Source organism: Colius striatus, chromosome 5, assembly GCF_028858725.1.
Source record: "Colius striatus isolate bColStr4 chromosome 5, bColStr4.1.hap1, whole genome shotgun sequence".
In the NCBI taxonomy this organism is placed as follows: Eukaryota; Metazoa; Chordata; class Aves; order Coliiformes; family Coliidae; genus Colius; species Colius striatus.
Window position 1 is genome coordinate 50,659,867 of NC_084763.1, and position 14,397 is coordinate 50,674,263.

Genomic DNA, 14,397 nt, shown 5'->3' on the forward strand with positions numbered 1-14,397 from the left:
TGCCCACTCTGCTCATTCTGAGCCTTTTCTCAGCTTCTTGGAAAACATCTGAAAGAATGAAGCAAACCCTCATAACTGGTTTCACATTTTCCCCTGCCTATAGACAGGAGGTCAGATACTTCTCTCCCCCAGGAATTCATTCACGGCCTCAGCCATGTCCTTTTTCCTTATGTGAAAGCAAATCTCCATTATTTTCCCCCTGGTTTTACCATACAGTTTACATTCTCTGTATTTAGTAACTTCTCTGATTTCACAGTAGTCAGTACTCACCATTAATGTTGATCAAACTGCCTTAGAATATTCCGTGAAACCATGAGAATTCAGGTCTTAATGATACTGAAGCTCTTCAGTTTCATGTGACTCTCAAACAGAATATGCCCATTTCCCAGTTACTCTGAAGCTACCAGTGATAACCTATCAGTGATAGTTCTGTCATGTATTTTTGCCACATGATCCATTTAAGTTTCTATTTTTCCACTTAAAACACCTTAAGAAGAGTGTGTGAAGAACCCATGAAGAATACAGTTATCACAACACTACCTTTTAACTATGTAGAGAAATAAACCCACATCATGCTCAGCATTTTGTCCCACCTCCCTTTCCACTTCTAGGATTTAATCATTATGGTTTATTATGACAATGTAAGCATTAATACTGTGTTTCATGGTCTATTCCCTAAAATCCTTGGCTTCCTCCTGCAGTTCCAGAGCTGCCTCTTCTTTCGTGTTACATAAACCCAGCAGGGATGCAAGAGGATGTGGGGAATAAAACCACCATGGCTGGTATTCAAACAGGTGCTTATTTGTACTCTCCTCCTATTTCTGGAGCACAATTGTGGTGAGCAGCTATACTGATTTTCCCCCCACCCCCATGTGAACTTTCCCACGTGACTACCTTTCTAATGCCAAGGATTGATGGTGAAATGGTGGCTTGCAGCAGGGCCTTCTTCCATGTCAGTGATGCAAGAGCCTGAAGCAGATGGCAGCTGCTGAGACTGCTTCTGTTTGAGGTATGGAGAAAGGTTAAAAGTAACATGCTGCAATTTGACATCTTTTCAGGGTGAAATATTGTAATCTCTGGTAATGCAGGTACTACTGTGCTCTACATTCACGTAGCAATAGGTTAGACAGAGGCGGAAGGATTAATTTATACTTACAGTCTTGGAAAGGAAGATAGTTTTGTATTTTTCTGCATCTTTTTTATACCAAATAAAGCCAGATAATTGTGTATCATTAAGATGGTAGCTCTCTTCTTTGAATGGAGAGTCTGAATACTTACTTTTCAGAAAGTCAATGCAACCATGTACATACACAAAGTAGTTGATAGAGGGATAATCATCACAGCCTTTTAATTGATTTCTGGAGTTTGCTGGAGGCTTTGACTTTGTTTCAAAGCAAGCTCAACTTCTTTTATATAAGATTAAGTGTGTGAGTTGTGATTGACTGCAGATGTAAAACGTGTAAAGATGAGTGTATTGTGCTGTAACAGAAGAGAAAGGAGGAAATAAGGCAGGAGGCTGAGCAGTCTAGTGAGAAGAATGAATGCCAGGAAAGTTGTGTAGTCTTGGTGCTTTGTGAATGCAGAGAAACTAGCTTATCGTGCAACATTTTTCTGAGGACATGTGCTGCTTTATTTTGATGCTGGGTGCACATTTCATAAAAGAAAAAGCAGTTGATTTAAACATAGTTGGGTAGCAGACAGCTTGTATCACCTAAATGTGTCACAGATGTGTGCTCCTACTCCCTTGTCAGAAAATGACACCCAGCTCTTTAGCAGTCAAGGATTCTGCAGGATGCTGACCTCAACTGCATACAGAAAGCAACTGAGATACATGAATCGTTTTGGCTAGTTAATATCTTTTCTGCTGCACTTAAAACTAAAGCCATTCTATGATTCCTGTACCAAGCTTGAAGAGTCTTGCACCAGTCTCGAGAGCATCTCTCAGTTTAGCTGTTTGAAAATGAGGAGATACCTTTTGAATGTTCTCACATGGCAATTCAAAACTTCTGAGTAACATTTGTGTCAGCAGTCAACATTGTTTTCTTGATGAAAGCTTTTTATTCAGTTCAGGGAAAGCAAGGGAGCTTGATGACCAGTAAGAGTTGCAAGGGCTCTGACTGTACCGTTAAGTAAGATGGCCAGGAACTAGTCCCTTGGCCTACGAACTGGTACCCTTACTAGCCCCATCTGCACCACAAGGTATCTCTACAGGGAGTGAATCCTGCTGTAGACTTGGCCATGTTATCTTCTGGGAATGGTGCCTGGCCTGAGTAGTTGCTTGTGCTGCGCTGGGACTGTGCCTCAGCCCTTGTGGCAGGATGGCTGAGCACGAGGCCACCGCTCAAGCTCCATCCTCATCCTCTTTTACTTGGCAGTAGAGACACGAGTGTACAGGCTGTAGCATCTTGGTAGCACTGCTGGCTCCTCAAATGCAGGCTGCAGAGCAAACAAATAGTTAACAGGGCATGTTAAGACCCCACTGGGGAGCAGGATCAACACAGGCACATGTGGCATGACATACTGGTGAGGAGGGGGAAGTGTAGGGCCTCATTTCAACTGTAGCATCAACAGACCTTTAAGGCTCCTTGTCTATGCTCAAAGGGTGGGGTGGCCCCTGCAGGCAATGCCCTCGCTCTCTGCCACTGCTACAGATGCTCGTGCATCTTTCCCTTAGCAACCCTCACACATATGATCTTGTAAAAACCTTGTAATTAAAATGCTTTTATGTTTTTTTCTCAAGTTCAAAACCAGGAAGGATTATTAACCACAACTGCCTTTGCCCACATACAGATGCATTTCTTGTTCTGCCTCAAGCAGCTACTTCATCCACCTGAGATGACTCAGCTGCAGGCTTTACCACATCCTTTAAAGCACAATGGCTTGAGTGTCAGGAAGAAATGCATGTGGTGGTTCATACTGTCATCAAGATTTCACTCTGACATGGTTATAACCTTGCCTTCATATTTCTGCTAGATTGTTATGCAGGTATGTGGGTATTGAAGAACCAACCTTAAGCCAAAAATAAGACCAGAGATGACCCAAAACTTACCCAGGCCATGGCCCTGCCATCAGCTTGTCATTCCCTTGCAGCCCATCACCACTTCTGGACCCAGGACTCCACTTGACAAATATCAGCTCTGTTACCCCTGCTCTGATATATTTCTTTAGACCACACACTTTTTACATATTGCAAAATACAGAAATGTATTTGTGGTACCTTAGAAAATCATGCACCTGAGAAGAGGCAAAGACTAGAAGAAATAAAGACTAGAAGGTATAGGCAAAACCTTTTAAGAATATTTGAAGTCATACTGATTGCCAGTAAAATGCCTGTTCATTAACTCTGACACTGTGTGCAGATATAAGATAGAAGCTATTTTTATTGGAGAACTAATAATGAACGCTGCCTAAACGAACAGCGGCGAGTTAACATGGAAGAACACATGAAAAAAAAACATGTAAGAGATATTCATATCAGGTACAAAGTCTTCCCAAAGACAGACTATTTGTAGGTACAGTTTGAAGACAAATGTTAACCAACAGGAATGAAAAAACCCTTACTTACAAGGGAAGCACACGAGACTAAAATCAAAGTTTTTCTTTGTCTAAGAGTACAGAAGTGAAGGAGAGTGGAAGGCAACTGTGAGTGCTGACAGGGATGCCTGGAGTTGCATATGGAGGCAGGGGACTATAACATTTGGGGTGACTCTGTCTGGAAGTAGCCCTGGTCCTGGCCTTGCATCTCAGAATAATTTAGCTGAGGTTTTACTTTTTAAGACAAGACTACTTAAAAAAATGGAGGTGTTATTGGAAAGAACCCCACAACTGCAGGGTTTATGATAAAGAACCTTTAAGGGGAATTCTGTGAAAAGGGGTTTTCCCACTTCTCAAAATTCAGATGAGAACATTTCTTCCTTCAGCTCCAATTTTACTAGAGGAGGCGGTGATGGAAGATGCATTTCACTCACTGATGGGCTCTGTGAGTGCCACTCTGCCAGCCCTGGCTGTCCTGATGGAGTGAAGCAAGACTCTACAGCCATTTCTTACCTCTGCCTGATGCTGGAATGGTAAATAGCAGGGAGAGGAAGGAGGAGCAGGTTATAGGGATAAAGTGGGGGACAGAGGGCACCCCACCTTACTTCTTGAGACCCCAGAAGGAACTATGAAGGAGAATTCCTGCTGGGAGAGCCTGATCCAGCACAACTTTCCATGATGCCTCAGAAAAACAGCTATAGCTTGAAGTCCACCTGCTCCCAGAGTTCAGGAGCTGCTGCCCCTTTTCTTCTCAAGAGCCTTCATGAGGTCAGACATGAAATCCACTTGCCTGCCTCCACCCCCAGTTGGAGGAGGCCCAGCTGACCTTGGCTCTCCAGCTTGTCCCGTGTTTTCTAGCCTTTTTGGTGGAAGTGGCACGGGTTTCTTTGTTGGAGGTGGTGGCTTACTGGAGAGTGGTGGAGGTGGAGGGGGTAATGGCAGGTCTCCGTTACCGCTGCTGCAGGCTGGTGGTGGCGGAGGCACAAAATCAGGAGGAGGTTCACAGAAATCGGGAGGTGGTGGTGGTGGAAAATCGATCTTCAGCGTAGGTGGTGGTGCTGGAAAGCTGTCTGGATCCGTTAGGAAAACACCGCTGTCTCGTTTGACTTTGGAGGGTAGAATTGGAGAGGCAGAAATAGCAGATGAGCGCCTTTCAGGTGGAGCAGGAGGCTGCAGGGAGTTCCTCTTGCTCTGGTTTCTCTGTGGCCTCATCACTGCCTGTGCCAGGCCAGGCACACTGACGTTATTTGACTTGGCCTTTAAGCAGGAGGAATAAAAGGACAAAACACAGTCAGCACGTGTGTGAACCCATGCCGCTGCCTCAGGACAGTGAAGAGATGAGTGCAGTAGAGACAGTGACATGAAGCAGAGTACATTTTGCCTGAAGAGTGCAGTATTTTGTTTTCCTTCTGGAGCTGCCCACAGAGCTTTGACCATGGAAACCTCCATAGTGACAGCATTCATAGTGCTTCTTTGAGTGCTGTCCTCAGGAAATGAGGGCTTTTAAAACTCAAACAATTGCAGTTAGTAAGACATATAAAGACACTTTCTTGATGTTCCACCCTGCTGTTCCTTCCCTGAGAACATGGAGACTTGAAAAAGAAAAATATCTGTGCTGTGTCTAAAAATAGTGACCAAAGGTGGAGCTGCTTCTGCAGGGGGGTTGGACTAGATGATCTCTAAAGGTCCCTTCTAACCCTATCATTCTATGATTCTAAGATTTGAGGACATAAAAAGTAGATGTAGTTCTGTCTCTCATCCCCATTGTTTCTGTCTCCCTTTCGATCTGTGATTGCTGGATATATAATGAATAATGAAGTCACCTATCTCTGCCAAACTCATTAGATACAACAGCAGTGAACTGGGAAGGAGGTGGAGAGGTTTGGGAATTTGGAGTTTACTGGATTCACTGTCCCCCTCTGTGTGGGAGGCAGAGTGCTGCAAAGCCCTGTGAAGAGACACACTTGCAGTCTGTCGAGATGCAGGTTGGTGTGGCACAGTAGGGGAAAGATCACCAGTGCCTTGGCAGCTGATATACCTGGGGGAAGGCTGCCTGCTGGCCAGCCATCTGCACACACCTCCTCCACTTTCCAACCAACCCTGTGATAAATAGGCCCTTTGAAGGCACCAAGTTCTAGCCATGTTTGCCGGGTCCTGAGACATTCAAACCCTCTGACAACTTTTTGGAAGGAAAAATGCATCAAAGCATCTGCCATCCAAGTTAAGAAAAACAAACTGTAGGATGGAAATTCATTATGGAGATGTTTATTTTGACAACATTTTAGGTGTCTCTTCTTTTAAATTGTGTTTGCTAGTCAACACTCTGAAGGTAAATAAAGCCCAGCTGGTGATACCTGAATAGAATTTGTTGGTTTGGTTTTTTTTTCAGGTAACAACTGGTAGCTGTTGACAGTTACAGCACAAACAGGGCCACCAAGATGATTAGGGGACTGGAGCATCTTTATGAGGAAAGGCTGCAGGAACTGGGGCTGTTTAGTCTGGAGAAGAGGAGATTGAGGGAGGATCTCATTAATATTCACAGGTGTATAAACAGTGGATGTTGGGAGGTTGGGGCCAGTCTTTTTTCATGGTATCTAGTAACAGGACAGGGGGTGATGGGATGAAGCTGGAACACAAAAAGTTCCATTTAAACATAAGAAAAACTATTTCAGTGTTGAGGTGAGGGAGCCCTGGCACAGGCTGCCCAGGGAGGGTGTGGAGTCTCCTTCCTTGGAGGTCTTCAAGAGCCACCTGGACATGTTCCTGTGCGACCTGATCTAGGAGAACTTGCTTCTGCAGGCAGGTTGGACCAGATGATCTCTATAGGTCCCTTCCAACCCCTACCATTCTATGATTTATGAAATATGCTATCTATTCTTCTAAATATGTAAAGAAGTCTGATGTCCTGAAGATAGAGTGTTGTAACATATTCATTTCTGTTCATGCTAATTAATCTGTTCAGACACAGCTGGCTTGGTGCTCTAACTGTAGCACAGTGCACCCTGAAAGACTTCAGCTTGATGCTTTAGTCCCAGGCTTGCAGAAGCCGTGAGATAGGAAAGCAACATGTTTGCTTCTGCTAGAGAAAAGTGATCCTGCAGTCAGCTGGGCTAATTCTGGCATTAACTAATTATACCATGCACTCCTTCTCTTCCTGACTCTGCTTGCCTACAAAAATGGAAGTATGAGACATGGGAGGAGGAGACCACTGGCTGAGTTCTCAGAACATGCTCTATTCCAGAGGAAGTGAGGTTCAGAACAGAGAAACAGATCTTTTTAAAGGAGGAACTCAAAGACAGAAACAAGAAGTGTAGGACATATGATGCAGGTGACAGAAAAATCCTAGGAATTTCATTTCACTTGTCCTGTGCACTTTATGCATGAGAGAGGGATTGAATAATGAACTGCAAACAAATGCAGCATTTGGGTTTTTTTTTCTGAAGGATGTTTCTGAAGCGCTCATGCTGTATCCTACTGATATTTTTACAGCCAGAGACGTGGCAAGTAGGCAACATTTGGAGCATAACCAAGGAATGCATTTAGAGCCTAATGAAAACATGTAATGTTTTCCCTCACTTCTTCACACTTTCTCCTTTCTTACACATTCCTCTTCAGCTGTGCACTGTTCCCTGCTGAAAACACTACTGTATCCTTTGTGTTATGCTGGCAGCACAGACTCTTTTGACACTGTCCCAGAAGGCACAGTCCTCCTCCTGCTAAGTGAACTCACAGCTATTTGTTCTGAGGAATGAAAGCAGTGGATGGCTGTGCCCTCACCACTGTCAGTGGCTCCTTCCTCCTGTGCAATGGGCACACTGTTTGCAGTGTGGTAAGTTCAAGGAGGGGCAGCAAAGAACTCTCCACTCTGCTCAGGAGCTGAATCCTTGTCACAGCAGTACACTGGCACTTTGAAGGGGGAAGACAGTGAGTCTAGAAAAACAAACTTGAAGAACTGGCTGACAGATGACATTTAACTAGCACACTGCCAGTACTGCTGACCTGTACCTCTGGGGTATCCACTTTCTTCAGAGTCTCTGGAAATTCTGCACTGGAATGTTGAACAATCTGGGGAATCTGTCCATTTGACTGAACAGCACCTGTGATAAGGAGAGCAGACAGAGGGAAAAGTGTTACATTTTTGTGGTACTAACCAGATCAGGGAATAGCAAACTAAGCAAAAGGCTATAAAAACATCTTTACAACTTCTACCCATTTCTGTACATAACTCGACAAAATCCATGTGGATATCTGTTTCCTACTTCAGGCTTGTTTTGTGACTTCTCATATTCAGTTCACTACTTAAGGAAAATAAACAAGATACCTTCCATTAAACCTAGTAGCCTCCATGGTTCCAGCTGACAGTCCTACAGTAAGTTAAATTGGCAGAAGACATGTGACAGAAGTTACCAGGGTGTGGAATGGTGTTGACAAATGAAGAGCAGCTTTTTCTTCTGACAGTGATTACAGAATGAGACCATTAAGGCTGACACAGGAATAGAGCAGGGGGGCTGGCTTTGGAATGGAAGTCAAGCAGAAACCAAATTGGCATAGTTAAACCCACTCTGTGGCCTTTTGTTGTTTAAATACCTGTCCCTCATAACAGCATTTTGAAGTCTGGAACATGCTGTAGCAGGACTATGTTCTCAATTTTTATTGCATGGAGGTTTTTTTTCCCCTACTTTAGGCTAAAGATTAAAAGCACCATAGTTTCATACCAGTAAGATTCATTAGTGTGAAGGTTTGAAGTCCCACAGAAGGGCTGATCCATTTCCTTTATGAGCTAACAGCTCTGAAACTTCTCCCCTGCTTGGAATCATGGAAGATTTGTAAACCTCACTCTAGTCTCAGATCTGCTAGTTGGCTAAATTAAAGCTCTGCAAAACATTTGCCTACCACTAAAGTGTTTGTAAGGGATATGCATAAATAACCCAGTACTGTCCAATAGAGTAAGTGAATGTGAGACCAAAGGACAAATGTTTGGGTTTAATTAGGAAAAAGTCCCCAGCTTCTGTGTAGTCTGATAAGGACTAAATAAACTCTCCAGTTTAGGATTTTTGGAAGCTGTGCTCATCAGAGTAGGTACCTAGATACACATTTGCACACCTCAATGACTGCCTTAGCTCCATTATACTGAGATCCAGTAAACTTGTACTTCTTGGATGCTAGTGAACCCTTAGCTGTCTGCAACATAAGTGTAAGCATGACAATGGTTTTGCTCTTAACGTGTGTTCTGAGTGGCAAAGAGGTTCTGTGAACATCCTAGGAAATACAAAACATTACTTTCATTGCCATGCCTGTGAATCTCACAATTGACAGAGAAGACAGGCAAACTCTGCAGTGTACTGAATTTACTAGAGCTTTTTTAGGCTTCAAGGGATGACAGAAGATGGTCTGAAGTCCCTGTGTTGTGTGCCTGTGCCTGCATGTTGTTCAGCATATTTAATCCACAGTACTGTTTCGATCACACAAACTACAGTCTGCATTTATTGAAGGGCTAACGTGGAAGTCAATAAAAAATGAAACCCAACCTTATAGGTCTAAGTGCTCAGTGGAAAGAGATGTAAATCCCTGGGTTCTGTGGCCATGCCTTCAAGTAGATCAAGTTAAGTGTCTCTCCTCACTCTGCTGTCCACAGCAGAGCAGGAGGCTGCTCAGGTTTAACTAAAGGGAGCAGAGCAAGCTCCACTCTGTATAGTACAAGGTGTAATGTTCTACCTGGCAAACATGATATACCACAAAGCTGGGACATGGCTAAAGAGTAATCTGTTTCTTCTTCTGTTAATGGATTTCATAAACTCTGCAAGACTTAAGAGTTTGATATACTTAACATTTGATATATCAACTGCTGCCATGTATCTGCACATATGCTATACACAAGTCAGCTCAAGGACCCCCCTCAATCCAACATGTGAGTTCAGGCATTCTATTATCAAGATTTATTTTTAATTGAAATGTTAGAGTATCCTTTGCAAGTCAGTTTCTCCAAACTTATTATTTACTTATTTATGCTGAACTGGTGTTTGTTTTTGAAAGTAGGCCAAATATAATGCAAAATACAGATATCCCAAATATCTAATATAAAATATTAAGCTTGGTAGTGATATAGAACAACTGAATAAAGCAACACCCTTCAGCTTTCAAACAATGATGTTGTGCTGGCACACAACATAAGCTATTTCATTACTGTCCAAAGACACACATAATGAGGCAGAGAGGTTTGTCTTCCACAACACAGTACAGCCCCCTGCTAAACTCACACAGGACTGTAGTTTTCTATAGCAGATTTCTCTATACCAACATCAGAACATCTGAAAATAGAATAGAAGCAAACAGGCTTTGTTCCATTTCCAAAAGAGCTGCTCATAGGCAGTTCAGGTTACAGTATTATGGCTGGGCCCCAGGTTTTATATAGGGCAGTAACTGTAAGGCATGAAGAATCACAGTGACTTGCATTAATTACAGTGCTAATGATCCTTCAGAGATATTTCCACAGAGACAACATACATGACTGAAATCTTTCCTGGCTACTTAACCATTGAATGGGATCCATTAGTTAAGATTAACAGGATATGTTATGGTCACATGCGGTGTTCCTGGAGCTGAACTTACACAGATGTATAATACACTTTATAAGGCTTTAATCATGCCCATACCCAGTACAGACTACAGCAGCAGCACAGAGTCCCACTGGCCAGACACCTCTCTACTGCCATCAACACCAGAACACAGAATGCTCCACAACTGTCCCTTCCACCCTCACTAAAGGACTCCCACACATAACCATCAAAAAAACCCCCTGATCTCAAACCAGTCTGTTACTGGGTCTCTCTTACACCACATCTCCATTTATTACCACGATTTGACTACAAAGAATATCAGAAAGACCACCTTCTTCTCACATGTACTGGGAAAAAGGCAAACTAAAGCCTTGGGAAGATGTTTGAAGGATTTTGAGTTGTCTATGTAAGAAGTTAGAATACAAACTGCCAATGTCAATTTTGACTTTGCTTGATTTATGACAGTAAGCACCTGGCCAGCATGTCCCTCCTAATAAATACAGCATATCTTAAGCATAGGAACTAAAAACATTCATGCAAGTTACAGCTAGCAGCATGCACTGCTTCATCTGTAGAATGATAGACGTAACAGCAACATGATGAAGCCACTGGAAAAGTAAAGTTAGAAAACAACCCAGTCCTTTCTTCCTTAACACTCACATTGTTATCAAGCAAATGAGTGAAAGGCTCAAAATAGAGTGGCTCATCCTACAATAATCTCCTTCTGATATGATCATTCCCAGAGTATCCCACTCATCCCTTTTACTCATTGGAAGAAAAACTCTGATTAGAGATGAAAAACTCAGAGAGAAATTAGAGAAATTAGAGAATTATAGAAAAACTCAGTGTAGAGATGGGCAGACAGAAAACTTCAAGACATGGACCAACAGCACATAAAATGGAGACAGAATAAGTGGTTTGTATTCAGATGCTAACAGAAAAATATCTTAATAAATTATGCAGACTTAAACTCACCTTTGGTGGGCTGTCTTTGTATTCTTCAAGTTCTAACTTTAAAGTGAGAGCTCTGTTGCTAGCTTAGGTATAGATCAGAGCTACACTGAGCTGTCTAGAACAAAGTATTATCTTGCTGAATCCATGGGATACTTTTCTGAACTAAGGCTATGTGCAACACTGATGATGACAGAAGAGGGCAATAAATGTGATTTCAACTGCTGTGAAAGCATCAATACCTGCTGATAAGGATCCTGCAGGGGCAGCCGGTTCCACGGTCCCTTGATTTGCCCAACGAGAGGACAAGCCAGCTTTCTTCACTGCACACTTGTAATTATCATACAAGGTCTTGCCATACTGTAAAACAATGGAAGCAAGACTATGAGCATGGTGTTAAGCTTGAAACAGACCAAGCATTCATTTTACTCTTGGACAACTTTCCTGACCCACTCCTTTCCACCCAGTTTAGTTAAAAAGTAGCTTTCTACAAGTGCCTTGGCTATTTCTGTATAGGGCCAGGTGCAAAGACAGTGACAGGACTGTGGGTATTTGAAACAAAGCTGGAAGACAAAAAGTGCCATTTAAACATAAGGAAAAGCTATTTTGCTGTGAGGGTGAGAGAGCCCAGGAACAGGCTGCCCAGGGAGGGTGTGGAGTCGTTCCTGTGTGAGCTGATCTAGGTGGACCTGCTTAGCATGGGGTTGGACTGGATGATCTCTTAAAAGTCCCTTCCAACCCCTACCATTCTGTGATTCTGTGAAAGCATCTCTGTAACATCACAATAAAATGTGAACCACTCTGACCAAACACAGTCCTACTGATATCATTCTCACATTTGATGCTTGTTTCGGTATCTGTAAACATCTTGAAACATGGCTTTAAAACCAACTGTTGCCAGTCAATATCTTTTTCCAGATACTGTATTTTCAGACTGGGAGCTTGGGACATTGCATCCTGGGCTCTAGAGTAAACAGCTCAGTCAGTATAAAACACAAAACAATATGATGCTCACCCTGCACCTTTATTGGATGTAACCTTCAGCAGAACTGTCAGAAAAGTATACCTAGCAGGAGCAGGTCTGTATAGCCAGGTACACTCAGTATACTGGGCTATGTATAAATCCATCTCCCTTAATATTTTGTGAAAACCAAATGGTCTGTGGATTTGGATCTTTTTGAAGAGAGTGAGGCAAACAATACGGGCAGAACTGTCTGAAAAATGTCACAGCTGGACTGACCAGAGCTTACACATCTTTAGCCACAGCATACTATTGTCAGACCAGGTAACTGTGGAGTGAGTTTTACAAATATGTGAGGTTTAGAGGCACAGAGTTAACTCTCATGTTAATGAGGGTACAGGAACATTCAGCAAACCCATCCTGGACATGCCCTTCTGCTCTTTCCTTCTATGGTAAAATCAGCATGAATACTCACTCACTCTTGTCACAACATTTCCAGTGGAGGTGATGACAGTCAGCAATCTGAGGAAGACAGGATTTTACAGAAAACACATTTAACTAAATTTACTCTTAATCTCACCTTGGCAATTCTTATTCCTGTTACCCATTGATGCAGGGTTGCTTGATCATCGCAGCATAAGTACTTGATATACTGTGACTCCTTTTGAATCTGGGGGTGCTGAAAGATATACATAAGGGAAGACAAGCAGAGATCAAGTCAGTATACAAAAGTGTGAGGGCACCTCAGTGGAAAATAAAAAGCAGCAGTAGAAAGAGCACAAGAAAATATAAAAAATATGGTGACTGTGAAGTATACAGGAGTTGCCACTGGCAGCATTTGCTTGAAATAACTTAAACAGATTGTAATGTGAATTCAAGGGCTAGAAGAATCTAACAGTGATCTAGAGTTCAATAAAGTCCTGCAAATTCCATGGTTGAAGGTCTACTACTCAGTGTATAAACACTGGAAAGACATCTGTTTGTCATTATGGTTTGTCATCTGTAAGGAATCCAGACTGAACACTGAATGTAATTAATTTCCAAAGAGTACATTACATTTGTTTAATCATAAACTGTCAGTTGAAGCAGACTTCTCCTACTGACTGCTTTTCTTTGGTCCTAATTCTAGCTTTCTTCCTATATATTTTTATTCATAGAATCATAGAATGGTAGGGGTTGGAAGGGACCTTTTAGAGATCATCCAGTCCAACCCCCCTGCAGAAGCAGCTCCACCTAGATCAGGTCACACAGGAACATGTCCAGGCGGGTCTTGAAGACCTCCAAGGAAGGAGACTCCACAACCCCTCTGGGCAGCCTGTGCCAGGGCTCCCTCACTGAAACAGTGAAAGAGTTTGTTCTTATGTTTAAGTGGAACTTTTTGTGTTCCAGCTTCATCCCATTACCCCTTGTCCTGTTGCCAGCTACTATAGAAAAAAGGGATGTCCCAACCTCCTGACACCCACCCTTTAGACATTTGTAAATGTTAATGGGATCCCCCCTCAGTCTCCTCTTCTCCAGACTAAACAGCCCCAGTTCCCGCAGCCTTTCCTCATAAGAAAGATGCTCCAGTCCCCTGATCATCTCGGTGGTCCTGAGCTGGACTCTCTCCAGCACTTCCCTGTCCCTCTTGAGCTGAGGAGCCCAGAACTGGACACAGGACTCCAGATGAGGCCTCACCAGGGCAGAGTAGAGAGGGAGCAGAACCTCCTTTGACCTGCTGGCCACACTCTTCTTGATGCATCCATGATCGTTCCACTTCACTGTTGCTGCTGTTTGCCAATGGTTTTGTAACTGTCATATGTTCTAGATAGAGGGTCATTCAAAATGCAATGGCAGCAGAAGTAATCTTTTTCATTCATTTATACCTTTCCAAACCTTTTGTTTGTTTGTTCTTTTGAACACACTTTGGGATGTCTTCCCCTTACTGATCAATGTAATAGTGCTATCATTGCAACTCAAAGATCACCAAAACTATTTCACTGTTCAGGTGAGGGAGCCCTGGCACAGGTTGCCCCAGGGAGCGTGTGGAGTCTCCTTCCTTGGAGGTCTTCAAGACCCATCTGGACACTTTCCTGTGTGACCTGATCTAGGTGAACCTGCTTCAGCAGAGGGATTGGACTACATGATCTCTAAAGGTCCCTTCCAACCTCTACCATTCTTCTCTTACTTGCCTGGGACTGAACATTCTCTCTAAGACTGAATTTGGTTCCCCTACTACAGCAGAAAAGGCTGCAAGTCCTTAGTAGTTTAGATGGAATAACATACTGCCATCTCTTGATATGCAAGGAAAAGAATGAAATCAAAGGAGAAGGCTTCATCATCCCTCATTTCTGTGTTTATTTCTATTTCTATACTTACAAATTACGGGTGTACAGTTAGTGAAATCTTGTGAAT

General features: G+C 42.9%; 1 protein-coding gene across 4 annotated transcripts in view; it reads right to left on the bottom strand.

The window, feature by feature from the left end:
* Nucleotides 1-3,362: 3,362 nt before the first annotated feature.
* APBB1IP (amyloid beta precursor protein binding family B member 1 interacting protein) overlaps nt 3,363-14,397 on the bottom strand; it is a 68,034-nt gene continuing 56,999 nt past the window's right edge. For 3 of the 4 annotated variants that reach the window (XM_061997266.1, XM_061997264.1, XM_061997267.1), the window contains 4 exons: nt 12,584-12,682; nt 11,285-11,402; nt 7,534-7,631; nt 3,363-4,791 (listed from right to left, as the gene is read on the bottom strand). In XM_061997266.1, coding sequence (XP_061853250.1) covers nt 4,261-4,791; nt 7,534-7,631; nt 11,285-11,402; nt 12,584-12,682 — 846 coding nt within the window. In that variant the 3' untranslated portion in view covers nt 3,363-4,260. The remainder of the gene's footprint in view (nt 4,792-7,533; nt 7,632-11,284; nt 11,403-12,583; nt 12,683-14,397) is intronic. The other variant, XM_061997265.1, reaches the window with a different exon arrangement.